Source organism: Nelusetta ayraudi, unplaced genomic scaffold (genome assembly GCF_046127955.1).
Source record: "Nelusetta ayraudi isolate G7.1 ecotype Tasmania unplaced genomic scaffold, CSIRO-AGI_Nayr_v1 ptg000042l, whole genome shotgun sequence".
In the NCBI taxonomy this organism is placed as follows: Eukaryota; Metazoa; Chordata; class Actinopteri; order Tetraodontiformes; family Monacanthidae; genus Nelusetta; species Nelusetta ayraudi.
Window position 1 is genome coordinate 21297564 of NW_027466092.1, and position 26364 is coordinate 21323927.

At 45.5% G+C, this 26364-nt stretch overlaps 1 protein-coding gene across 6 annotated transcripts in view; it reads left to right on the forward strand.

Annotated features, from left to right (window-relative positions):
* Positions 1–26364, forward strand: part of LOC142894212 (adhesion G protein-coupled receptor L3) — a 172285-nt gene that overhangs the window by 63101 nt on the left and 82820 nt on the right. For all 6 annotated transcript variants that reach the window (XM_076035476.1, XM_076035478.1, XM_076035480.1 and 3 more), the window contains exon 4: positions 18806–18915. In XM_076035476.1, the coding sequence (XP_075891591.1) occupies positions 18806–18915 (110 nt within the window). The remainder of the gene's footprint in view (positions 1–18805; positions 18916–26364) is intronic.

Genomic DNA, 26364 nt, shown 5'->3' on the forward strand with positions numbered 1-26364 from the left:
TACAAAGTTCTTCTTCTATATAAATCCAGTGGGCATCTTTACGTCTTTGCACCTTTGCGTCATTTGTCTTGGCTGCCCAGTAGTATATCTGTAAATCTGGTAAAGCCAGCCCCCCCTTCTCTCTAGATTTTGTTAAAGTTTTAAAAGCTACTCTGGCAAATAATTATTCCACATAAAGGCAGTTATCATTTTGTTTATAGATTTAAATAATGTTTTATCTAAATAACAGGGCAGTTACTGAAATGAGTATCTGAAACGGGGTAGAATATTCATTTTAATTACATTTACTTCGTCCGAGAAATGAGATGGGGAGCATTTTCCAGTGTTGTAGTTCTTCTTTAACCTTTTTGAGCAATGAAACGTAATTTATGATGGAAAGAAATTTGAGTTTTGAGGCCACGTTTACCCCAAGCATAAAATTATATTGTCAGCATATAGTGATATTTTATTCTTTATTTTTCCAATATTGATGCCAGCAATCTCTTCATTAGCCCATATGGCTTCTGCGAGTGGCTCAATTGCCTAGTGGAACAGAAATGGAGATAATGGGCATCCCTACCGGCAGCCTCTTAACAAACTAAATTTTTCAGTGAGGGTACCGTTAATACATATTTGGGCTTGTGGGTTGCTATATATAGTTCTGACCCGGCCAATGCATTTTTCACCAAGATTAAATTTCTCCAGAACGGCAAACATTTTTTAATATTTATTCTTTTTTCTGGCTTAATGTCTTCAGGACAGTTACAAGGAAATTGCTTTCCTGTTTATTAATTAATTGTATCAACAGAATTATTTTGATTATTCATTTCGACTTTTAGAAAGCCAAAAACAAAAGTCACAGTTGGCTCTCACAGGATTTTAAAGACTGTTCGGAAAGACGCGAGAAAAAGTCAAATTTCTGAGCTGGAACCGAAATGTTTGACTTTTTTTTTTCCTCCTTGTTTGCCTCAATCTTTCGCTCCCCTCTGTTTGGACACGACGCCATTGCTAAGTAACGTGCGTGCCTGTGCTTCCGAACGAGTCCAATCCTTTCGTCCCACAACAACAGCGCTGCTTTCTTTCCGCTTGGTGTCAAACAACTCCATCCCCTCGAATTTACCCAGCCTGTTCAGAATGTGCTCATTGTGTCCGTGCTCCTGGAGGCGCATCGCGGGGAATAGAAGTGGTGTTTGGCACACGTTGTTGTGCTTTGAAAGTGGCTCATCTTTGAAAGCTTAGCCTGTGACGAGGTGCCGCCGTCCCCCCGACCCGGCGGCGCCCAGCTCTTGGCTCTCTGGCCGGGGAAAAGCCTCCGGTGGTTGCTCAGCCTTGCGTTACGGGGGAACTTTCTGCCCTTCTAAATCCTGCTATCTGTGCTCTGTACCCTCACCTCCCAATTACTGCCTGACTCCCCAATCCCTTACTGCCCTCCTCACAGCTCCTCTCCCAAACTCTCAATTTTCCTTTATTTCACTTTAATGTCCCCCCCGCACCCCCCTTTTTTTTCCCTCCGTCACATCGTGCTTGTTCTAATGGGCTTACACCGGCCATGGATCACTCACCGCTGTCCACAGTCTCTTTATGCTCTGCCTCACCGCGAGGGGATCTACATTCATGCTGCGTGCCCCCCTCACCTTGGCAAGGTGAAAATCCATGGAGCAATACGGGGAACGGTTTCCCCTTGTTTCCTTTTCCGGCTGTCTGATGGCAGCGTGCAGTTAGTGCCTCGTAAAGGAGCAGGGCCGTTTACACATAGACGTATTTTTTGGAAACCGCACATTTTTGAAAACAAAAAAAAAAAAAAAGAAAATGCGTTTACACAAAGCTGTCTTCAAAAATTCTCCCGTTTACACTTGGAGACGCTGGAAACAACTAAAAATGATATACTACCTATGCCAGGCCAGGTGTGACGCCGCAAGTTTACTCCCTGAAGGCGGAAGAAGAAGAACACCTGGAGTTTTTTGTCATTTAGGTTTTCTGTCTCAAAATCCCAGTCCGCCGACCCAAAGGAAAATGCAATAAAAAGTGAAATAGGAGGTTTTCAAATCACTTTTGTTGTGTTTATTTTCACTTTGCACACAACCCATGATCTATGTATTGGAGGTTAATAGGAAGACTGCATGCTGATCAGTCGTAGCAGCAACAAGTCTGTTGCCCGATGCTGTTGTTGTTGTCGTGAGTGGTCGTCTGCATCTCACAGCAGCTCAGGTTGCAAGGCGGGGGGTGGAGTTTAGAGCTGTGACGTCAAAGAAAAGATCGGTTTTGGCGTTTACACAAGGCAGCATTTTCAAACTTTTCCAAAATTTTTCAGTGAAAATGTCGGCTTTGTGTAAACGCAAGGCCGAACCAAATAAAAATTTCTACCATTTCAGAAAAACATGTCTACATGTAAACTGGGCCTGTTCACCCGCTCCCGTATCCCTGCACATCGCTGCGCACTTCCGCCTGACTCAGGAGTATAAATGCGTGATTGTGAAGATTAAAATGACTGATAGAGAGGTCTGAGTTCATTTCCATCATCCCTTTCAAGTGCAATCATGTATTTGTTTTTATCAAATGGAGTCAAAGAAGGACTGCTGGAGAGAGAACAACAACAATCAAAATAATGATATTTTCTTCCTCTATGAAATCACCCACTAGCTTCAGAGCCTTTTGAAGTGAGCTCATCTCCCCCCACGGCCCTTAGAAGTATGAAAAACTTTCAGTCCTGTTTAATTAAAATTGGCCATTTGCTCTTAAGGTGCGGAACCCATCTGCATAATTAATCTGTCAAGTAAATGGAAGAAAAACAAAACAATGAATCAGTCTTTGAGATTTAAATATTTTATCAATATTTCATAACGCAGCTACATAATTCACTTTGATCCTGCTCAAACGTCTGAATATGAGTACTTTGTGCCAAGTGATCTTTCTATATACTCTATATAAGTCATAAGGAAATGTTTTATATGTGATGATGCTGAAGGGTTCTGTTCTTCCCTCTGTCAAGAGACTCAACAGAACTCATTTAACCCTTGTTCCGATTGTGGTTTGAATTATTCTGATCATCACCGTCGGGCTAATTCGCCATCTCGTCGTTTTATTTTACTCTTGATATTGCGTTAATGGCCGAAACCGAGCCGTAGCCTGAGACATAAATCTTTAATGGATGCGTCCGTCTGCTGCCGCCTCATTGAGCTTTATTGTTTTTCAAATTAACAAGCTTTCAACTTGAGTTGTGATTATACTTGCTGTGTTATCTCGTGTCAAATAAAGGCCCGCCAAAGTCTCGGTAAAGACGGTCGACATTCATAAAGATGCACCAGGAGCAGAGACACTCTACCAGAACATTTTAGATCATGAAATCTCATTCTGTTGCATTGTTCAATGTCGTACAGAACCCTCTCAAACCAGTCTGATATGTAAAGTGACCTTGAGGATTTAACAGGTCACCTGAATGTGAACCACTCATTTCGCCTCCCCTTTGTGATCCAATATGATCCAAAGAAATCTTCAAAAATGTTGACATCAGTGCTCGTTAGTGTTCCACTGTCTTCTGTCTCAGGTTCTGGTCTGGTGGTTGTATTTTCCCTCCTGCACCAAAAAACAGTATCGTCCATCATCTTGTAAAGTACACTCTTCTCTTTCCTCTGAAAAGCAAAACAAAAAACAAACACAACCACAACTCACAGTTCTGTTCGATTTCAGAGCACTACGAACAAACTCCATGAATAAAGTATTTGCCGACTTTTCAGATGTTTTGCGTGCCATCCATTGTTCACAGTCAACAAAGCCTCCTTATCCCGCATTCTCTGTTGTGTTTGACCTCTACTCACAGTTTGGATTTGATCATTGTCGTGAAATGTTGCTCCCGCAATTCCCTTTACCTTCTCTTATCATCATTGCATCGATGGTTGTTGAGGAAAAACGGCTGCCAATCACCCGCTGACAATAAAATCCGCAATGAGCTATCTCACTGGAAGACGTGTCTTTGTCCCTCCGCTGTGAAAGCTAATTATGTCGGGCTATTTTCTGACAGGGAGCATGTCAATACCTCGCAGCGGGGGAGCTCTCACTCGCCCTGTGCTGCATTCTTATTCATGAGCTTTAATTCCATCAATGGCCTCCTCAGCCAGTGGACTGTGGTCGCTCCTGACTTTTTCTTCTCTCTCTCTCTCTCTCTCTCTCTCTCTCTCTCTCTCTCTCTCTCTCTCTCTCCCCTCTGTCTCTTCTTGAGTGAAGTATTTGCAGCTGCCTACGAGAAATGCCACAACTAAAAAAAAAACTCAGTCGTGGCCTCGGCCCCCGTGACATTTGCCAAGCTGGAGAAGGGATTTTGTTGGGGGAATAGTTGGAGTGGAGGCTGTGTGCGTCTTTCTGGGGAATTCAAAGCAATGCTCACCTTGTCTGTGCAATCTCTGCAGGACAACTGAGGCTCAGCAGAAGGGATTGAAATGAATGTAACCGCACAGCGGTCAATCCATTCCTGTGGGTGTGACCTCTTCACACTTCACAATCAGGCGATGCGCTCTGATGTTTTCAAAGCATATATACAGACAAGTTCTTTATTTGAATGTTAACTGTGGATGTAATATGCACGCATCTCCTCAGAGCAAGAGGGTTCAAGGATACGCCAGCAAGGTATTGGATGGAAAAAGGCAGACAGAGATCAAAGACCCCCCAGGGCTTTCAGACACAACACAACACAATCTAGTTTGTCATGTCAACATAAAAATTGAATCTCCTTGACATGTAATTGTGTCTGTTGCTGTTGTTTACAGAGTTGTTGCTTTGCTGCTTTTGCAGGCCTCCTTTCGATTAGGGATGGAATCAGAAATCAAATTTTACGGACATGAATGTAACATTGTGTTGTGTTTTTGAGTTTTGTTGAAGCCATCCAGCCATAGTTTTACACCACAGTGGTCCATTTGTTCTACCTTCCTCTCCCTCCTTCCTTTGTCCTGTTTTGTTGATTTATGCTCACATGAAAGCAGCCCCAACAGCTCAAACTAATATATTTAATAAAAGGGCTGATAAAATGTTGTTTTCAGCTGGGAAATTTGGATGGTGCTGCTGCACCACGAAAATAATAACATTTGACAAGTAACAGAGAACAAGAGCAATAAAACAAAGGCAGAAATAGCACAATATTCAGATAATAAAAGCAATCCCATGTAAATAGAATGGAAATGTGAGCTTTTCTTGTCAAGCAAAGGCAATTTTAGCATTTAACCACATTCATTTCCCTAAAATCTGTCTTTTCTGCTCAGTAGATGCTGCACTTTTGTCAGTGTTGAAACCAAATCAGGGTAATGGCTCCATTTTCCTCTTAATCAATTGTCGATAAGGTATTTTTTAAATTATTTTTATTCTTCTTTATTCTATTCTTATATACCTGCCAGCCAAGACAAAAACAGGCTCTTTTGTGGGTGCACATGCTTGGAAACCATGGCTGCAGAGCACTTTGGTGAGGGGCCTTTGGGGGGTAAGCTCAAAGTTCCCCTCGCATTCCCTCCAAATTCCACTTTGCAAGACAGGACCCATGTCACAACAAAATCCCAGAGAGATGATGGAATCGGGCGAGGATAATGCGTGAACGTGTACGGTACAATGGTGCAACAAAGTGCCTTCCAAAAGTCTGTTATTCTGCACGAGGAATCTTCCACTGAAAACAGACGCCGACACTGAAAACACATAGTTGGGAAGCAGGCCAGGCAGAAACAAACAGACAGGATGACACTCTCTAGACTTTTCCTCTCTTCAGAACGTGACATCCGTCCCCCCCGGGCTCTGTCTCCGGAGACCTGTTGGTATGGAAGAGAAGTTAAGAGACAGCTAAATGTCTCGACTTCCCTTGACAGATTAAATGGGACAGCGTGGCAGCGTGGAGGCGGGGGGGACAAGGAACGCCTTGTCACTTCCACCGGTACAGGGAAAGGGCCAGAACTATATTGGTCTTTGTACTTCTTGTTCTCTTTTTCACCTCACTTGCACCTTTGGAATACATCAGACGCAGTCACAGTGATTGCTCTGAGTTCAGGGCTTATAAATCAAAGCCATAGAGTCAGATATAATCTTTAGGAGAAATAAAGAGGGACGTGTGTTGTTCTTGCGCATTCGTTGTAGGCAAACATCTGAGGATAATGTTCAAAATGCTTCCCACTGATTTTTTTCCCCACGGTGTCATTCCACAACGGAGAACACGTCAGAGACAAGGCAGATGCTGATTGAGCAGCCTGAACAGTCTGAGTGTAATTCTCTTCACGTTTATTACTGCTGTTCCAACCTTCTTCATTTGTGTTTCTAATCCGATACATTTAAAGAAACCTGAGATGTTGCGCGCCCTTGCTGCCCACCCGCACTGCAATTGATACACCTTGCTACTGAATTAGGACGTTCGCTCTTTCCTCTGCTGCTAAATTACTTTCTCCTCAGACTTAAGTCGTGACTGACAGCCATATTGACACAGCGGAGACAGCAGAGCTCAGTCAAGTCCAAGCTGTTAATCCCAACCCTGCTTCCTTCGGGACAAATCCTTAAGACCTGTGGTGGTATCCTGCATGCCAATGCATGCCTGGACCCTTGCCGAGCCATCGACGCCTGACCCCCACCTCCTCTGTGGAGCTCTGAGGTTACTCATAACCCCTGCTCGTGTATCATTATTGAGATGTGAATGAGGAAGGTCAGAGGGAGGCTCTCATCGATCGGTCAACGCAGGAATATTTGATTGTCGCACCGGGGCGGCTCTGCCAAGACACGCCTCTTCAGGGCGACAAAGGTGGCCATTTTGAATGCACAAACAGGTCTGACACCGGTTAATCTCAGAATTGGCCACTTGGAAAACCTGCAAGGTCAACATCTTCTCTTGTTCTGCTTTTAATGGTCATGGAAAGGTGCCTGTGAACAATCCGCAAGGCTAGTGTTAGACAGAGAGGTTTGTTATTGGAGGCACCTAATTTTTCTCTTTGTCACATGGGCTAATTAGGAACGAAACACCTTCCCAAAGGCTCTGCGCTCTGGGTGGCTGCCGGTGAAGCTTTGTGGTTTAGGGCTTTGAAAAGAGGGGATGGGGGAGAGTTTCTTTGAAGAAGGGGGAAAGTGCCGAAAGCACATTGCGGCCAAAGTCGGACATTGGAAGTTTCCATGGTGACGGCGACTAGAAATGAACAATCTGTGCTTAAAGGCAGGCCTTGGTGTGTGTGTGTGTGTGTGTGTGTGTGTGTGTGTGTGTGTGTGTGTGTGTGTGTGCGCGCGAGCAAGTGTGTGTCTGAACCTTAGGAAGTGGGAGCGATTGGTGGGGGGTACAGTGATACAGTGCACTTATTGATTTGTGTGTAGATTATAAATACACCGAATGGATCGCTGCTCCATTACGGTTGTATTGAATGCGTTTTTAGTCTACATTCAGAGCGACTCTCTGACTTTCTTCCAATTTCTCTCCCACTTTTCTGAGGCAGAGGTTGAATAATGGCCCTGATTCAGGGATTAAGATCAGTGGATGCAGCCGCACAAGCTCCCTCGAGGTCCCATTCCTTTGTCTAGGACCAGCGGCAGACGTCACTCTTTGTGAGCAACAAACAGGACGTGATGCCTTGAAAAGTCAAATGCCAGGAGGCATTTCTGCCTCTCCGTTGTTATTCCCCGGCCATCCGTCACTTGGCTGGTGCAACGGTGGCGCACTGCTGGGTCTGTGGCCGGAGAATGCGGCGCTCGCAGAGATGTTCTTGAGACGGGCTTAGAGTCTCAGCAGGAGCTGTTCAGAAGAGTAACCCTGGTCAGCAATTCAATGGGCACTGTCACTAGAATATTTCAGGATGGACTCTTTTTACGCTGTGGCCAGCGCATGCACCCCCGCTGCCTGCTGAGAGGCCTAACACGCTCATACGCCACATAAGTGTGCAAATGGCTGCAAGGCAATCAAAAACATGTAGTCGCATGTTATCATTATCCCCTCTTATGGACCCATTGACGGGCCCCGGTCTTTCCCTGTGAACATTCCCTTTGAAGTGAATCTAAAATGAGCCTACAAGCTTGCGGTCCCGGGCAGGGGCATACATCAAGCACCTTGGGTATCACAGGGGGCGCCATCATTTGTTTGTAGGACCTGGAAAACATGAGCTTGGAAGAGGTAGTAAGTTGCCACACGGGCTGGTGCTGGTGGACAAGTCCCACCCATCAGAGCAAATCGATCCATGGAATTATCACACAATTCCGTCTTCACAGCTGGATTACTGGTTTGGGGATTTACATAGCCGCCGTGGATGAGGTGCCTCTTGTTTTTCTGGAGATTTGAAAATACACTTTTACACCTTTATCAATAAATACACCTTTATTATTGTTTGTTTACTTGAAAGGGAAAGATGTCATGCTTGTGTAATGATAATGTCTGTCACCAGGTGAGCGTGACGTGTGGGCAAACGGGTGCAATAGTGTTTTTTGTGATCGGTGCCTAAGCCCATAGCAATAGACTTCAAAACATGCCTTAATTAAGTATTGCCTTGAGACAGGTGGAAATAACCTCTTATTTATCTATTCTCCACTCACTCTGAATGAGTAATAATCTGCCCCATAACAATAAAAAGAAAACCTTAGAGGTCCATTCAGTTTTATTGTGGTTGATAAACAGTTCGCTCAACTCCGGAAAAAAATATCAGTTGACGTGGCATGATGCCCGATCATGGCTGTGTGAACGGCCACGCAGGAAGTTATTATTGTGCGCGAGCTGTCTCAATTAGAGTGCGACACTCTTAAAAACAAGCAGTCGGGGGTATATGCGGATACGCTTGCATTTTAATGAGACGGAGGCATAGCTCCTGCTCTGCTTAAATCAACTCTGCATGTATGATGACATCATTTTCATATAGCTCTTCTGGCCACAGCTTGAACGGGGCTGTGATAATCCGCACAAGGGCGGCATAATTTCGGTAAACACTAGAGTTGGATCCAGTTCATTCGCAGGGTAAAAACAAACAAAAAAAAAAACAGAGCGCAAGATGGAGTGCAGATAATGCATTATTTATGGGAGTTTCCAATCTGGCTGCAGGGCTACAGTTCAATTTATGTGTGAGCACATGAGCCTGCAAGAGTGAGACTCAAACCAATATTGGCAGAACTGCTATTGGAATCGCTGTCAAGTCGAAACAAAATGTTGTCCTCTGCTGTTCTTTCTTTCAAAATGAGTCTCTCCTGACGTGTCCCAGCCAAACATTTTTTTTTTCCCCCCGGCTCCTCCAAACTCATTACCTGCGGCAGTGCCGTGAAAGCAGAGTTGCGCATTTGAATGTGAATATTAGAATACAATTAAGTTGTAATATTGTCTTTATATGAATGGTTGTCTATTATTACCAGAGTGTAATGGAAGAAAATTAAACTGCAGCAGTCTGAACTTGTTAAATTAAATTAAGTCACTACTAGTGTGGTTCAAACAAGACAGTCGCTGAATAATCAAACGTCCAGGTTGGAAATGGCCAACTCCCGCTGCAGACCTCCGCAGTGTGCCAGATCACAGCTTTAATGGAATTTCGGTGTGCACAGCCAGATAGATGTCTACAGCGTGTGCGGAATCACGGATTTGACCTTTTCCAGGTGGTAGGAGAAATTGCATCACCTCATACCTGTTTTGATCCGAGAAATAGATGGATTAATTTCAAAGAAGGCCGATGGTGCAAGTTTGATCTGTGTGCGGCTGCAAAACAAGAGGAAGGGCCGTGTGGATCGCAGGTCCTTGATTAAGAGCAGTGGTATTAAGTGCTGCCTCATTGCTACAAGTGTCTTTTGTTGTGGGTCATTGCTTGATGTTTCCCCTTGTTAGCAGAGTAGACTGAAGCACGCTGTGTGAGTGACCCAAAGGTGAAGTAAACAGCTGCCGAGGACTTGTTCAGGTTTGTGTTCCTTCCACCTTTCAAATGTATTCAGACTATTAGATTTTTTATTCTTTTTTTCGCAGATTACTGGGTTATCTGGGATTTAGCAGCCACAGAGTTGCTTAAATAGAATCTGACAGCGTTCTTCCAGAGGCTGCTGTCTACCAAATGTTCACAGCAGCTGATCAGCCTTATTGGTGTCAGTAAAGATTTCAACCTGCTTTTGAAACCTTCTCTGCTCCCTGGGAGCCGCAGCCAACCTCAGGTGAATAAATTCCTCTTCTGAATCCTGACTCACCGTTGGAGGAGTGCATCCCCCCAGGGTGATCACCTTTTGTCTTGCCTGACCTCAAAATCCGTGTGCCGCCTGCAAAAAAAGAAGAAGAAAAAATCAAGTCACAGCCATGAAAGAACTTGTCAACCCAGCCTTAGTTTTCTGTTTTCCACTTCTGTAGCTCCTTGAGAAAAAACAGAACAGGAAGGGACTTGGGTACGCAATTTATGTATCAATTTTGTCATCGCCTTCCATTTGTTTCCTCAATCCAAGTCTATCATATTTAAAGTTTGTTAGTAGTTCATCGCAAATTGCTTTTGAACTGATTATATGCAAGCTAGATTTTTTTTTCTAGCTGCAAATGGTGTCCATGCATTTCGCATTATAGGTGATTGTACATATACTGAGCACAGCTTTATTGCGTGGTTAGTTACCAAACTGATGTCTCTACGACCTACGAATCAGAAGTAAACAGTGCTGTAAAGACCCACAGTTAGCAGACTTGATTTCTACTTTCTGTTGGCTTAACTAAGTCCACACAGACCAGACCAGAGATTGGAAAATGTTTTGACCGCGGCTTATATTACTTTCATCCATCACTGTGAGCCATAAACAAGCCCAATATCCTTTCTGGGGCCCAGACAATATAGGCTTGGTCATCACCTTTGTGCAAGTGTCCGAGAGCACAGCGAAACAAGGAGAGCACGTGTTTATCAAGTCTCACTTTAATCAGTCCTCAATCAAAGGCCCCCGTGGACGAGTACGAGTCCAACCCCCTCGCCTCCCATCTGTGACTTGCTAGCGTGTCTGAGGAGAAAAACGTGCCGCAAGACACCTGCCCTGCTGTCGATCATCCCTCCACCACTTGATTTTCAGCCTGTCGTTGCATCAGGATGAACTGTGGCTTATCTCCGAATGTAATATTAGACAGGGGAGGGGACTGTGTGATGTATAAAAAAAAAAAAGGAAATACTTTATGAAAGGCACTAATCTGTGTGAATGGCTGAGGGGGATTACGCTTGTCAGGAGTAAGAAGAAAAATGGGCCCAAGATGCTGCTCTTTAAGGGGGAAAGGGGAGAAAACGGCACTGAATTTATGTAAGCAGTGCAACCATCAGACATGATCAATGTTGACCCTTGTTAGACCTCTGCTAATGAAACTCCGTCCTAATAGAGCACAAAGCAGGTCACTCATAGAGCGGGGTGTCTTTAGCATGCAGTCATGTGGCATTTTATTCATTTCCGCTTAGTTCCACGCAGTTAATCCTATAAAAAAGGAGCATGCTTGATGTTTTGTGTCATCTATACTGTATGTACAAACAGCGAGATGGGGCTGGATGTCTCTCTGCGGTGTTGCTAATGCTACCCAGCAGGCAGGCAAGGCTGGAATTTTAAATCACACACCCAGCTGTCGCCACGTGTCACTTTTCACTCTGACAGTTGGTTTTAGAGTATGGATGTGCTGTGTATACAAGTAGTGGAGATGCCGCTAAGCTATTGGGCTCACATGCTGCCGCTGTTAGAATAATAGTAATGACAATAATGACGGTGGCTCCATCATACTGATAGTTTGCCAGCATGTGAGAGTGCCTTTCTGTGCAGAAACACAAACATTTGTGTGGAGGCTTTTGAATATTTATGCCACAGCTCGACATTCTTCACTTTCAGAGTGGGATTGAAAGGTTACTTCTCTCTGAGGGAGGTGTCAGCGCCTCCGTGTAAACTCCCTAGATAGGCTAGCATAGTTCAAACCTGACCTCAACCCTTTGACCGCAGGTCAGTGGCCAGAAACACTGCATGCACTCAAAGTTTTCTGTCTGATGATATTTTTTGAAGTAAACTTGATGTTCATTGTTTCGCAATACGTATCCCACTGCCTTTTTAAGAGCTTAGATCCTTGTTTGTTGTGCTAGCAGCAGCTAATGGCTAATGTGAGCTGACTATAGCAATACAAGCTCTTTTTCTTCTATGTTGGTTGGCACAACTTGGTATATTTTTTTCCGAGATGCCAATGAGTTAAAGGTCACCTATTATACTCATTTTCGGGCTTTTGTATTTGATGTCTGGCCCCTCCAGAGCAGCAACACATGGTTTTCCGCGCTGAAAGCTTTTTAGATTTGCGTATCTCGCGGCTCGTTTCCTCGTAATTACTGCATCCCGCGAAAACGCTCTGTTTCACTTCACTCCACCCCCAGCCTTGCCGGTGTATGGCCCCGCTCGGCCCACTCCGCTGTGATTGGTCACACTCTTCGTCACTTTACTTTGTGTACTGACCGTGTTTTTGTTTTGTATTTTTGCGAGACATTTTAATCGGGCTTAGAATGATTTGGTTTCATACTGTTGACTTGTATCAAAACACTGTCCCAGCAGAGAAAATATGGACGCTGAAACGATCACTTCAGTCATAGAGGCGTTTATTATTAGACAAGAATATCTGCACAACTTAAGTCCACACCAAGCACAAAGCAGGAAGAGCTCTATACAAACCCATGTTACCATGCTGGCAGCGTGAACATCGCTATAAGGAGCGAAACTTGCGAGTCAAACTCGCTGCCTCTTCAGTTTCACTGCCAGCGAACACAACACACATAACAAGCAGAGCACGGAGTTAGCGGTGGTGGCTAACAGTTCATCAACACCATTCAGCGGTTGTACGTTGCAAGTAGTCTTAAAACTAATGTTGCTTGAGGTCACAATACACTCACAGTCCTCATACATGTTTTCAAATATTGCCGTGGCTGACTATTCTCTCGTCGTCCACCAGGGGGCCGAGTCGAGCCCGTCTCACTCCCGTTGCCGACCAGACGAGAGGGGTCTGGCTGCAGACCGGTGTTCCATGGCATCCGCATTAGGCTGAACAAACCTCCAACATTTTCTCTGTTGGTTCCACTCCGACGGTTGTGGTCCTTGGTGCTTCGGTAGTCGCTCTGTATTTTTTATTTTATATGTTTTAATTTGAGCTTGGCCATGAAAGGAGATCCGGCACACAATTACGTAATTCCGTGCCCAGTGTTGAAAAAATCTCCGTGAACAGAGCGTTTAGAACCATACCCAACAATTTGCAGGGCTTACATCCAAACGCATGAACGTCATTATTTGACGATTTTCGATCGTTTGACGATAGAGTTCAACATTGTAACAGTTTTTAAAACTCAGAAAAATGGAAAAGCATCATAGGTGCCCTTTAAGAAATATTGGCGTTATATTGATGTTACTCACAATTAAACTAAAATAACGTCATGATGTGTAACATTTAAAGGTACTGTATTGATTATTATTTTATTAATAATCTGTGTCAATATCCCCACGTGAATCCTACCATTCCCCACAATAATTAGGAGGTTCATCTTTTTTGTCTTTTGCTCACTATTTGTCAGGAAGTGCATGCAAAGTATTCCGTTTTGAAAATCACCTTTGCAGGGGCACAATGGCACAAAGCACGGGTTTTAGGAGGAAGCTACAAGCTAATGTTTTGTATGTAATGTAATTTCTGCAGGAAGGTGTAAAGAGAATGAAGGACAAATGTGCTGTTTTTTGGACTAACTTTGAATATTTTGCAATTATAAGCTGTGAAAAGCTTTTCTGCCTGAGACCACGAACAGTAAAGATCTGACATAAACATTAAAATGGGACCCTTTAAAGAGAGCTTGTGCTTGTAAAATAAAGTCACTCAAACAATAATTAGTTATAATTCAGTGATAATAAGCATATGCATTTACATAAGGGCCAGATCCACACCTAAGGAGGTGCTAATATTCAATCAGAATGTATCAACAGCAGTCCTCAATGTTCCAAACTGTGATACTCACCAGGTGATCCCAAAACTGAAATCTTTTTTTCTTTTTTTTTAAGGATTTCTCTTTCCATCCCTCTTGACGTTGTCTCCAGACTAATATTGGAGTTCTGAAGGTTGTTTTTCTGTCTATGTTTGTGCGCTGCGCCAGGAGACAAGTCAAATGAGAAAAGATGGGTGCATCGGCTTGCAGCTGGGAAAGATAATGAATGAAGTCGATTGTGGGTGGCAAAGACCATCACTAAAGCGTAATGGGTCCCAGCAGAGGGACGGTGATATTGACCCGTCCGTCACTTTTTTCCTCCCTCCACCACAGCCCCTCCCTCTGCTCCGCTTAACAAACACAAACCCTTGCAAGTTTGTACGTCCACAAACACACAAACACACACACACACACACACACACACACACACACTCACAAAGGTAAACACACATCTTAGGCCAGTATACACATTCATCAAAGAACACCAACATGCACTCAGTCTCTGTACACACAAGCACTATTAAAGGACCAGTGTGGAGGATTTGCTCGCATCTAGTGGTAGAAAGCAAATTGTTAATAAATGGGTACACACCGATCCTTTAGGTGTTAGAATTCAAACAATGAACTGTAACATATTGCAACTGCAATCACTCCAAGATCAGGCATGACTCAAGTCCCAAATTTGTCTATGTTGCCTTCTCTTGTGAAGGAACGTAATGACCTGACAGTGAAAGAAGCCAAACTAGTTTTCTGTGAGGAAAATGGCCAACATCTCCTTGTGATGCCTCTATTCTATGGTTCACGGAGCATGATAGTGACTTTATGGGTATTTTAATGGCCAATTCAACTACAACTTATATGACTATATGACTTGAACCTATAACCTATGTATTTAAATTTTTTTAGCCACCATTCTCATTGTCTGTCATTAGATTCCTGGAGATGGTGCACATTTGGCCTTTGGGTCTCACATTTCTCAGAAGCAAGACACTCTGGGAACGTTTGCCCATTTTTCACGTGGAATCAAATGCAATACTTCTCTGGTCCTGAACAAACGGGATTTGCCAAAGAGGGGTCCCCTCACTGAGGAGAGACTGTCGAACCTGCCTCTGTTCTGTATTTGAGTCACTTACAGCCTTTGATATTGAGAATCACTCAAAGCGAGCAGGGCTGAGCGTGGAGGGAGGGAAAAAAATATCCAGCATTGCATCACTGCACTTCTCTTTCGACGCAGCTTTCAGAAGACGCTGAACCTTTTCTTTGCCTTGGCTTGATGCTTTTCTTCCTGATAGAAATCTTCGGCTCTGAAAGGAAACAGTGGTGCACACCAATTCTCCTTTATTATTCTCCAGTGCGCGGACAAATGGGTCCGTGCCTTGATGGCAGCCATCCAAAGCTGCAGCTGCCTGGTTTCCTTCTGTTCCTCGGTTTCCCATTCATTGATTTTTTTTTTTTAAATCTCCCATTAATTCATTTATTTATTGGTTGCTCCTGGTCAACAGACTTCTGGGAGCCTGACGCTCCTGCAGCATAGGCACCGGCAGGATCAGCCCGCGATTATAGTCATTACAGCGTGCGCTTACATTGGGCTCTTGTGCTTTGTGCCACTTCCCCCCTCGTCAGCTGGCAGTCTGAGCTCTAATCTGCTTGTTATAACAAACAGCAGACGAGGGACCAGGAGGAGTAAAGCTGCAATGAGGGAGGGGCAGGGGAAAAAAAAAACAGGGAATGCGGATAAAGAGAAGTTAAATTGCCAAAACAGAAAAAAAACAAACAAATGCGCCCCATGTCCCTCTTTTTCAATCTCCTAGACAGGGGTTATGTAATCTTAATCAGATGCTCTTATGTCATCTCCAAACAAAGGGCTGAGGACACTTCAATTGCCGTGCAACTGTCGTACCAGAGCAGACTTTGCAACCTTTTGTTTACCGTTTGCTCTCAGCCGGAGCCAGGCTTCCAGCGAGGTGCTAATTAGAGGGCTGAGCCAGCAGCAGCTTGCGACCACCTGCCTTCCTCCTCCTATAGCGAAAGCACAAAACACACATCCAGGCTCATGTTTGCACAAATCCCACAAAATGGATCCATTTCCATTTTCTCCCCGTTGGTCCAAAGGTCTCCATGAGAGCTGAGTGTCTGATGAAATCCCAATTAGGCGCCTAATTGGTAAATGTGAAGTTTGCCGCGGCACGTGTTGGAGGGAAGATTCTCTCGCCATCGATTTTTTTTTCTCTCCTGCCTCCCCCACTTGCTTGCACTTGATGAATTAAAATCAGAGAATTTCTCCATTTCTTTTTTAATTCCCCCGTCCCTTCGGGGACCACCAGCAGAAAACTGACCGGAAGACATCCGAGGTAAATGAAATGCAAGGCAGTGATTGAGGGGATTTTGAATGTGGGTCAAGATAAATGTTAAGGCTGGGATTAAGTGCGCAATCCACACTAAGCACACATTATGATGTTTAATCCTTGAAGACAAAGTTATTAAAAAAATGTGATTAAAATCCCAGATTTGGTGCTCCAACTCCAGGGGAGGGGTGAGGGGATCGGCATTATTCAATAACCCCCCCCCCCCCAAAAAAAAAAAAAAAACAATTGGGAACTGAGTTATGATGTGCCTTGCTCTAACTAGATAAACCAGACAAATCATCTTGCCTTTAGATAGAACAAGCCTGTTGGGCACTAGACGTTTTCTTTAAATGTGCGTCAACCAGCTAAAAATTAGTATTTGCCTCCTTTCTCAAAGGTTAAAAATCCCAGTTCTGATTGACATCTGACAAACTGCGTGGCCGTTCACCCACCACGATCAGCGTTACAGAATATTGACAATAGAGAGGGGTCAGTTTTGTTTTGTTCTTTTCCCCAGAAAAATAACATGTGCTGATGTGGTGGACCAGGTGTACTGTTCCAACCGGAATCGGAGCCAAAATGATAAAGCTCCGCGTTGATTGCCGAATCGTTTGACGCGGTTCCATGTACTTCTCTGTCCCTTTCCTACTGCCCACAGAAACTGGTGGTTAGTGTGTTCATATGTAATTTTTTTGCCAGTAGGTTCTTCTGGCCCCTCACTGACGAACCTCCTCCCCCAACCCAGGTGGAATCGGAACACACTTGAATTTAGTAGTTTACGGCATGGCTAGGGAATTGTTTCCGGGTTTCATAGTCCTGACCCTGCATTTATTAGCCTGGCATTTACTGCTCGGGGGATTAACTCCTCACTAGCCTGGATGGGCTGCAGACGACTGACTGACGGCGGCAGAGTGAGTGGCAGGGGAGGTAGGGGGTGTGGGGCTGGCGAGCACAGGTTCATGAACCCATAAAGACGCGCATGAGGAAGACTCGGCAGACCATATCTCATTATCGGGTCGGCTCCGAGATGAGATGGGCCCCCGTTTTGCTTGTCCCTCACCGCTTCGATTGATTGGTCGGCAGCCAATCAATGTTAATTAAGGTGTAGAGAATCCTTTAATTGTGGCGTATGAATCATGGTGTCAGACCCCGCCTTGACCTTCAACCGGCCGACTGTGAACAGCGGTACCAGGGGGAATAAATACCTTTTATATATCACCAGATAATGGCTGCCCATAAGTGGGTATGGATTTGATGGACGGCGGTGGCAGCGAGGCTCTTGTGAAGATCACGTCCACAACGGGCGCTCAGAGTGGGAGCGTGAAGGCCAGCCCAGCCCAGCCCCCCCACCCCCACCCCCCAACTCTCCCACCACCCCCCAACACGTCCCCCATGCAGACTTATATACAGAGCGTACAGAGCGTGTACGGACCGCTGCTCGTCAAAACACTTGAGAGATAATGTCGGGGCGATAAGTGTGGCTATTACACGCGGCGAGAGGTGGTCAATGCATCCAGAGCGGCGCTTTTGATTGATGACTTCCAAAAACAAAGTGGCGGACGAGACAAGCGCCAGTGCTCTTAATTGTGTGGGTTTTTTTTGTTTTTTTGTTTTTTTTTAGCCCCTAATGAAGACCTCAATTTCATAGTGGGCCTGATCTTGCTCTCAGCTGATTGTGTCTCCCCCTCCCTGTGCTCATCCACCATCACCATCTCCATCCATCACGCTGTGCTAACAGGCTGACCGGGGGTCTGGTTTCATGCCTGGTTGTAGCTTCATGATGTTCAGCTGGACTCAGTAAGCAGCAGTAAGCTCAGAACCTTGAGTGGACTGAGATATTTACAGCCAAGGTCATGTTCAAATAGATGATGATCTAGGCTACAGCTAAAGCTCCCAAATTCAGATGGTTGTTTGAATTATTGAAAAAATACAAAAAAACCCCATCATATTTAGCCTTCTGTTTTACTGCTTTCTGTACAATTGATGAATTCTAGCTTCCTGCTATGACTGTTTTTTTGTTTGTTTTTTTCTGATTTTCTGCATGTTTTGAACATGTACAAGTCACTACCCTCTGTCACTTACCTGGGAGATGACCCAGTGAGCTGCCCTTTGTGACATCATAAGTGTCTGATTTCCAGAACTGCAATGGTTAGGCTAGAGACGTAGATTATTACTTAGTTTAAAGTCAGTTTAACTGAATGTACAACTCCAACACAACCTTGTATTCCCAACAGGCTCCTGTGTTGCTGGACAATGGCTTGTTTCAATCCTTTTCCTTTCCTCTTTTTAAGGAAAGACAGTGCTGGACTGCTCTTCAAACTATTCAAATGGAAGGGTGATTGTGTGTCCTTAGAATGCAAATTCTGCATCAGCCCTTAAGAATGCCATCATTTGAAAAGCCAGCTCTTGCTTTTCAGTGTTTAATGGAGGAGACCAGATGAATCATCACCCTCATAGACAGAGGAGCTCTTTAATTGTCTTCTCCAGAATTCAACGCTTTCGACCTCATTAAACACCTGACGAATGTTCTCGGTTCTATGGAAATCTTTGATGTCCACCTAATGTTGTCTCTCTTTATGCTGTTTTCAGATGTAACAACCGGACCCAGTGTGCTGTCGTGGCCGGCCCAGATGTGTTTCCTGACCCTTGCCCGGGAACATACAAATACCTGGAGGTCCAATATGAATGTGTGCCCTACAGTACGTATTCCTTGTTTTTTTTCCTACTCTCCTTAATGATTCTGTTTTTCTCCACTCAGCAGCACCGCCTCAGACAGCAATCTAGTCAACATATGTGCATGTTGCATTCGGAAATGTTTAAAAAATATCTCCAACGTTCCACCCAGTTTGTGTTGGAGGGATTATTTTTCCTGACACTCTGTCCCCCTGTGAAAGATGACAGAGAATATCTGGGCGGAGGAGTGAATATCTGCTAATTCTCAAGATTCTTTGATGGTGTTTTTTTTCTTTGCCTTCCCGTCAGCTCTTTAGTACACATAAATATTTTGGAAGAATCCTGTCAGATCATGTAAGTGTAAACGCCAAGAAGAAAAAAAAAAAAAAGAAAAGCAAAAAAGAAGTCTGCTCGACTCAGATCAAAACGAGCTTGCTGTTTCCAGTTGAGTTCAGTTCAGTGGACGCCAGTTAATGTTGAGTCTAGTCAGGCATCTCCGATGGCCAGTAAATAAATACTTTCTTTTTTTTTTCAAGTAGATTTAATGAGTGCAGCAGGTGAAAAACGCTGTGAGATTGCACTCCAGTGGAGTGGAAACATTTGGGCTGGGAATAGAAGGATCAGCGTGCGGGTGACAGGATGAGCACGTAGCCAGGAAGTTCAGGTGAGGTCAGAGGAAGCAGCTTGGATGCTGCTATATGACCTCAGATATTGTTTTTTATATGAAGGTTGTGGAGATGGAGGGACCAGCCATCATTGACCGTGATGGTCAGCCAAGATTCTGATATAATTGCTCAGAAATGATGTCAGACTGGAACAACGGATCTGTCTACAGCTGCTGGGGTCAAATGAAATCCATGATTCAGATGTTGCCTGAAATTGTTGCCAAGTTTCAGCTTTTCTTGTGTGGAAAAGCCATCATGTTTCAGCAGTAGTACTACTAGCTGTTCTGAGTTATACTTAAGTTCTGCAAAGGTTTAGCTGAAGATGAGTTCATCTCTCGTCTTGTTTGTTTTGACAGTTGGTCAGTTTTATAAACTGGGCTCATTGTGAATCATAGAAACATTTGCAACGTTTACTAATCAAGGAAACCATTCTGGAGTGTAACCAAGACAAAAGATCTCCACCAAATCCAATAACTCCAATTTGAGTAATTCCATCATAACCCAATGGAAGTCATCGCGCTACTCAAATGTTTGAAAAGGTAAAGAAAAACAAGGACAACATGGAAAATGTAAATGTATGCAAATGTACATCCAAACACTTTTTCTTTTACATTTGAATGCAAGGCTGCTACAGGGTTCCATATAGTCGTACTGCTGCTTTGCACCGTGTGACTGCAGAATATAGATTGGAACATTTCACCAATGCCATCTATTCATAATAGTATCGATAATGGAAGTGAATAATGCTACGGCAAAGGTGCAATACCAGCAGATGCTCACCAGGGAGGCAGGCCACCACCTTGCTAAATAAATGTATGGGCTGTGCTCAATGCCATCACAGAATAAATCCAATTTCTTGTGCTTTTAATTGCAAAATATGGCCATTTGTTTGTATACTTGAGCAGGCGGCTAAAGTTTAATCATAAGCAGATCACTTGAGACCGACTTTCATGCATTTTTAATTGCATGGTGTGAATACAATTTGTCGGTGACAATCCCCCCAGAGCGCTCCAAATGCGGCAATCAGCCGCTTTTTGGTTTTAATGAGCCAGCGTAGTAGAGGACCCTTTATGTTGTGGTGAAAATATTCGCTAGACCGTCCTGTGGCACAAAGCAAAGTCCATATTAATCAGCCGCTGAAAACTAAACAGAGGGTGGTGTAGTTTGCTGGTGTTGCTTTGGGTGTGATTCTAGCCAGAGCATGTTTTGTGGCTGAGTGTGTGCGAGGTGCTTAAAGACTGAACTGTGCAACGAGACGAGCAGCCACCCATGAATCCGGCTCTCTCTCTCTGTCTCTGTCTCTGTCTCTCTCTCTCTCTCTCTCTTTCTCTCTCTCTCTCTCTGTCTCTCTCTGTCTCTCTCTCTCTCGGGCTCGCGACGGGCTCCCATCTGTTTTTTTCACACGTTTGACTCACTTTCACTTACATTTTGTCCTCTAAGTGCTCTCACCAGCACCCCCACCACCCATATATTCTTTTATTTGATCCCTCACTTTGCAGTCTTGACGAGCCCTCTCTCCTGCCTCTCTCTCCGCCGCGTAGACTGGCGGCGTTTATCAGTTTTCCGCCCGCAGGAGCTTCCTGCCTCGATAAGTCACCGCGCTCCTCTTCATATCTTCATTTTCCGCCGAGATTGGACGATCGGACCCGCGTGAAAAAAAAAAAAAAAAAAAGGCAGGGGCATGTGCCAATTCTATGGCCTCAGACTCACTATTGGTTATATCAATTTGGCCACGATCTTACTCGGCAGCCATTAGGAAAATCTCTCCTCCACGTTAGAGCACTTCCCAGTGCAGAACGCTCCATCACATTTTCAGCAGCTGTCCTCTGCAAGGCAACAGCTGGTAGAAGACGACGTAGAGATGAGAGGAAATAGACGTGCGAGAAACTGACCCGACCAGGGAAGGGAAAAAAAACTGAACCGATTCCACAAACTAAATGGAACGCATGTTTAGTATTTGCACTCGGCGAGTCGTAATGGGACTCGTGCGCTCGTTTTTCACGCGGCCTGCGAGAACCCTCTCCCTCTGCCATGTAATAGAGCGTCGTCTGAATGCTCCCACGTTCACACTTTGCAGATTAGCGAGGCTAGCCGCCGGCAGAAGTGATGTGCTGACCCTTTATGATGACTCATAAACATGACGGCGCTCCGACGGCTGACATCTGTCTCGTCCCCGCCCTCTCACCTTGACTCCACTCAGCGGAGGTGCCTATTCTCTCAGTGCCTTATTAAAATAGCCCGCTCCGTCTTCCTCCATCCTCCCTGTGTAACTCTCACTTTAACAACCCTTCCCACAGGTCGCGCTGGTGGGAGGTCAGCGCGGCCGGGTCCCCGAGCGTTCTCCCTCCGAGTTAATGAAGCGCTAACATCACCTCGGTGGCCCCTCAAACTCTTAAACTTGTCACACGCACATCCAAGGATCCCTTGATGCTAAAAGTGTGTTGTTGGTTTTTCTTTTTTTAAACGTTGGCTCTCTGTTCACAACTCCAGGCTTTAGCCAAACCGCACCAGGGATACAAATCTCTTTCTCTCTGCAGTTTACATGACAAATTTACCAATCGGGTCAAGTCGAGTGGTCAAACTCTTCGGTCCGAGAGGGGAAGACACATGGAGGAGTTAATAATTATACATTCTTTTGTTGGAAAGACAAGCTCACATCTCTGAGACAGAAAGAGGGAACAGAAGTGATTGGAAGGACACAAATAAAGAGAGAGAAAGAGAACCTGCTGGCCGCCCAATGAAACACATAAGTCTCTCCCTCCTCCCCACTGTTTGCAGCTAATAAGGACAATGTAAAACCCTGTCTGGCACAGTGGGAACCAGCTCCGCCCTGTCAGATATTTCTCTGCAAGCCAGGCCGTGTAATCATACCATCTATTTTCCAGACTTGAACAAGGCGACGTAATCCCGCGCTGCTCACACCTCACAGACGATGGAAAAACAAAAAACGCCCGTCAGTTCATTTGCCCCGTTCTTTCATTTCCAATTCTTTATAATTGCTTTTTAATTCATTCAGCTAATGATAACACAACTAACAGCTTTGTTTGAGCTGGGCTCTGATGCGTTCGGGAGGGGTGGGGTGGGGTGGGTGCTCTAGATGAGTAATGGGGGTATATTGTTTTGGCAGGTCGCAGTCAGCACCTGCTACCAATCTCTGTCCGTCTGTGCTGGCAGGTTGAGACCATGAAATTGATGCTCCACACATGGCTATCACTTACAGTGCAGGTTGGGCCGGGATGCGGTGCGATTACATGGCGCCGTAATGCTGCGGTCAGACTTAAAGAAAACAACACCTGGTGCAACGCGGCGCCACGCCACATGGCGGTGACGTGAGCACCAGTGGCCAGTCAACGGCTCTGCACGTTTTGAGAATGTGTGTATCCCAAGCGTAAGGCTAATCTTGCAGCAACTTTTAAGCCTCTTGAAGAATAGATCACTCTGTTTGATGCTATCGACAGACCCACTAAGCAGATTGTGAGGGGGTTCAGTGGCTTTTTGGCCCTGAGTTGTCCGATCCAGGCTCATTAGTTGTGGCACGGGTGTCGACAGCGTGACAGCGGATGCATCGCGCAGCCACACCCCCCTTGCTTCCCCTTCGCAGAGCATCAGACCCGTGTTCGGGCGTCGTCGTTCTCCCCTCCCGAGCGACCGCTTTGCCAGCGATGTGTGACCAGAGCCCCGCACCATTCACACTTTTGACACTCTCAGCCTCCACCCCCACCCCACCAAATTCATTGCTTTAAGTGATCTGACTTCTAGACTTTGCACTGCAGGAAAAATCTTTTCATTCGAGCTCTGGCACAGGAGAAAACTGCCGCGTTACCTTATAAATTTGGACCCAGTTAAGAAAATGATTCGATTCTAAAGGCAGCTAAAGGTCAACAATAAGAATAAATTTCCAACACACAAGAGGAATTCATTTACAGCTTTTGGAACCTCCGCAACAGCAACGGAAACTAGATTTTTATTAAATGGTAAATGCATTCTCTCCCTCGTCTTGGCCTTTCAGAGTCGTTTCCCTGCTTGCCGTGCAACACAAACATGTAAATAACAACAAAGCCAGCTGTCCGCTAATACATGTGTTTACATTTTCGACAGTGGAGAGTTCTTAATGCGAGGCAATAAGGGAAACAAAAGGAAAAGGATTAACAAAGGTCCCATTACAACAGAGAAATGTTATTTCCCAGCTGAGAGGCAAGATAATTGCAGCAAGGCGGCTCTGATTACCAACGCAGATAAATGATGGTGTTGGAGGGCTGAATCTGGACATGGAGAAACCGTTTCCCCCTTGCTAATAACCCGACAAGCCGCTGTAATCAGTCAGGTTCTTCTCCCCGTGCGCGTGCCCGCTCCCCTCTTAATAATGCGCACAGTGGATCACTCTCGCCTCACACAGATAAAAATACACTCGGCCGGACATGGTGGAATAAATCCTCGCTGTGTTCGACCAGACAGCCATTTCTAAAGCCAGGCGAAGCTTGTATCTCTTTGTTTTCTGAGGCTGCTGCTCACGTGCACACACACACACACACACACACGCACACACACACACACACACACACCCCGGCTGGTTGGGGTGCCAAGTGTCGAGGCTATTGCTCTAATTAGAGATTGGTCTCCTCGGGGGGTCTCGCCTTTTAATGATCACGCAACTAATCAAGGAGCCTCTTCCTTTTTTTTCTACTCCTTCTTCTTCTCCAGCCAGACTCCAGACAAAACACCTATTATTCTTTTCCTACCGCCCTCTCCTTTCCCCTGCTATTTACTTACGCCAACGCCTCGTACCGCCGCAATAATTTGAAGGTCCTTTTGGGTCCCGGGGATGTGTTCCGCAGGGGGTAATGTTAGGCTACACCGCAAAAACAGATTTTATTTTGTGTTTCTCCTTCACCGCACTCCTCCGCTGAGTCGGTCAGGGTTGGCACGACAGGAGTGTGTGTGTGTGTGTGTGGGGGGGGGGTTCTGCACACGGGCAGAGGCAGACCGATGGGGCAACCTGCCCCATCAGGTAGGTAGTGACATGGCAGAACCACTTCCCAGTGTGGGAGGGAGGGAGGGAGGGAGGGAGGGAAGGGTGGTGGTGGTGGGGGGGGTGGGGGGTGTCAGACATGAGGTTGAGAAATGGAAGACGACGACGGCCTGAGAGAATCATGAGCTCATTTGCGGGGAGGAGGTGAGGGGGGGGGCGAAACCAGGGACGGAGAAGGACGGTGGCCTGTGTGTGTGTGTGTGTGTGTGTGTGTGTGTGTGTGTGCCCCCCCCACCACCACACACACACACTCCCCCACTCCGTCCACGGGCTCATGCTATTCAAAGCCCCATAATTTGTGACATTAATTAAGAGGCTGATTGGATGGAGTTAAAGGGTTCGCTCACTGCAACTTCTGGGCGGTGGCACGGGGAAATGAGCGGGGGGGGGGGGGGCAGCGAAGGAGAGGAAAAGGGAGGGAGGGGGGGGTTATGAAATGAGGCGAGGGGCTGAAAAATACTGTGCTCAGTCCACCATGAATCTCTATTAGCAGCTAATGATACCATTGTGATACCTCTCAAACATTAGTGTGAAATTGGGAAGCTTTAATTATTCAAATGAAAATCCATACAGCTGCCGCTCAGATGACGGACGGAGGGGGTGGTGCTGCTGGTGGTGGACGTGGTGGAGGTGGTGGTGGGGGGGGTCTCACTGTCATGTGATGAGGGTCCCCACTGGTAGTCACCCAGGGATGTGGCACAGTTTTAAAGGCTTGATGCTGTTGGGGATTGGGAGCAGGTTGATGGCTCCTAAATCTTTTGGATGTGCAGGCATCCATCTGGTAAAGAGCCCAGAGAAAAGCAAACAGGAAAGAGGAGGTGGAAATTGGGGGGTAATGAGGTTTGAATTTTACTCCATTCAAGTGGACAAATGGGATCTGTTGTTTGTGTCCTTGTTTGGTTAATGGAAATTAAAACGATCACCTGCAGACCTGTAGTTCTTGTCCCCCTCCTCCCTGTCTCTAAGCGAGGTTGACAACCAATTGTCTGCCTCTATCCAACCCTTTCCTCAGCCTCTTCTACTCTACCGCTACATCGGCTTTACTGAATCCTCACAAAAACTGCTCTTTGTTCTCCATGAAATATTAAGCTTATTTGTAAATGCCCTTGGCCCTACAGTGAACTGGCGACTTGTCCAGGGTGTCACCCTGCCTTTGCCTATGACAGCTGGGGTAGGCTCCAGCAGACCCCTACCACCCTGAGTGCAGGAAGAAGCGGGTCTTGAAAATTGATGGATGGATGAAACTGCCCTCTGTTGGAAGCTGGCAAGATGGATGAGATAAAATTACAGAGTTGAAATCCGAGCCACCCAGTTTTTGCGTAGTGTTCCTGTTTATGAACCGCAACATGAATTGGCCACCCACTCACAGTGTTGGTTGGCAAAAAAAAAAAAAGAGGCCGCTCCACTGTTTTTATACTTGACATGCTCAAAGTTGAACCACACGCAAACACAAGGGCAACACTTTGTGATGATATTTATTTGTATTGCCACCAAGAAGACAGGGCAAATGGTGCAGCTAGCTTCTTCGTCTAATCCAAGTGTGTGCAGCAGCTTGACCAATTAGGCAAAGTTGCTGCACAATCAGCCATTTTGCATCTCTTCCCTCCAGCTATGCCTGTTTGGCAGGGCGGGCCGCCCCATTAGGGTGGCCCGCCTTTTAAAGGCTGCATGCAGGGATCATTGGTGCGGCCCCGAACCCGTGGCCGACTGGCAGCACACTTGGCAGAATCGGCCATAAATGTTATGTTTTTTTTTGCCCTTAAATTGAACCGACCCTGAAG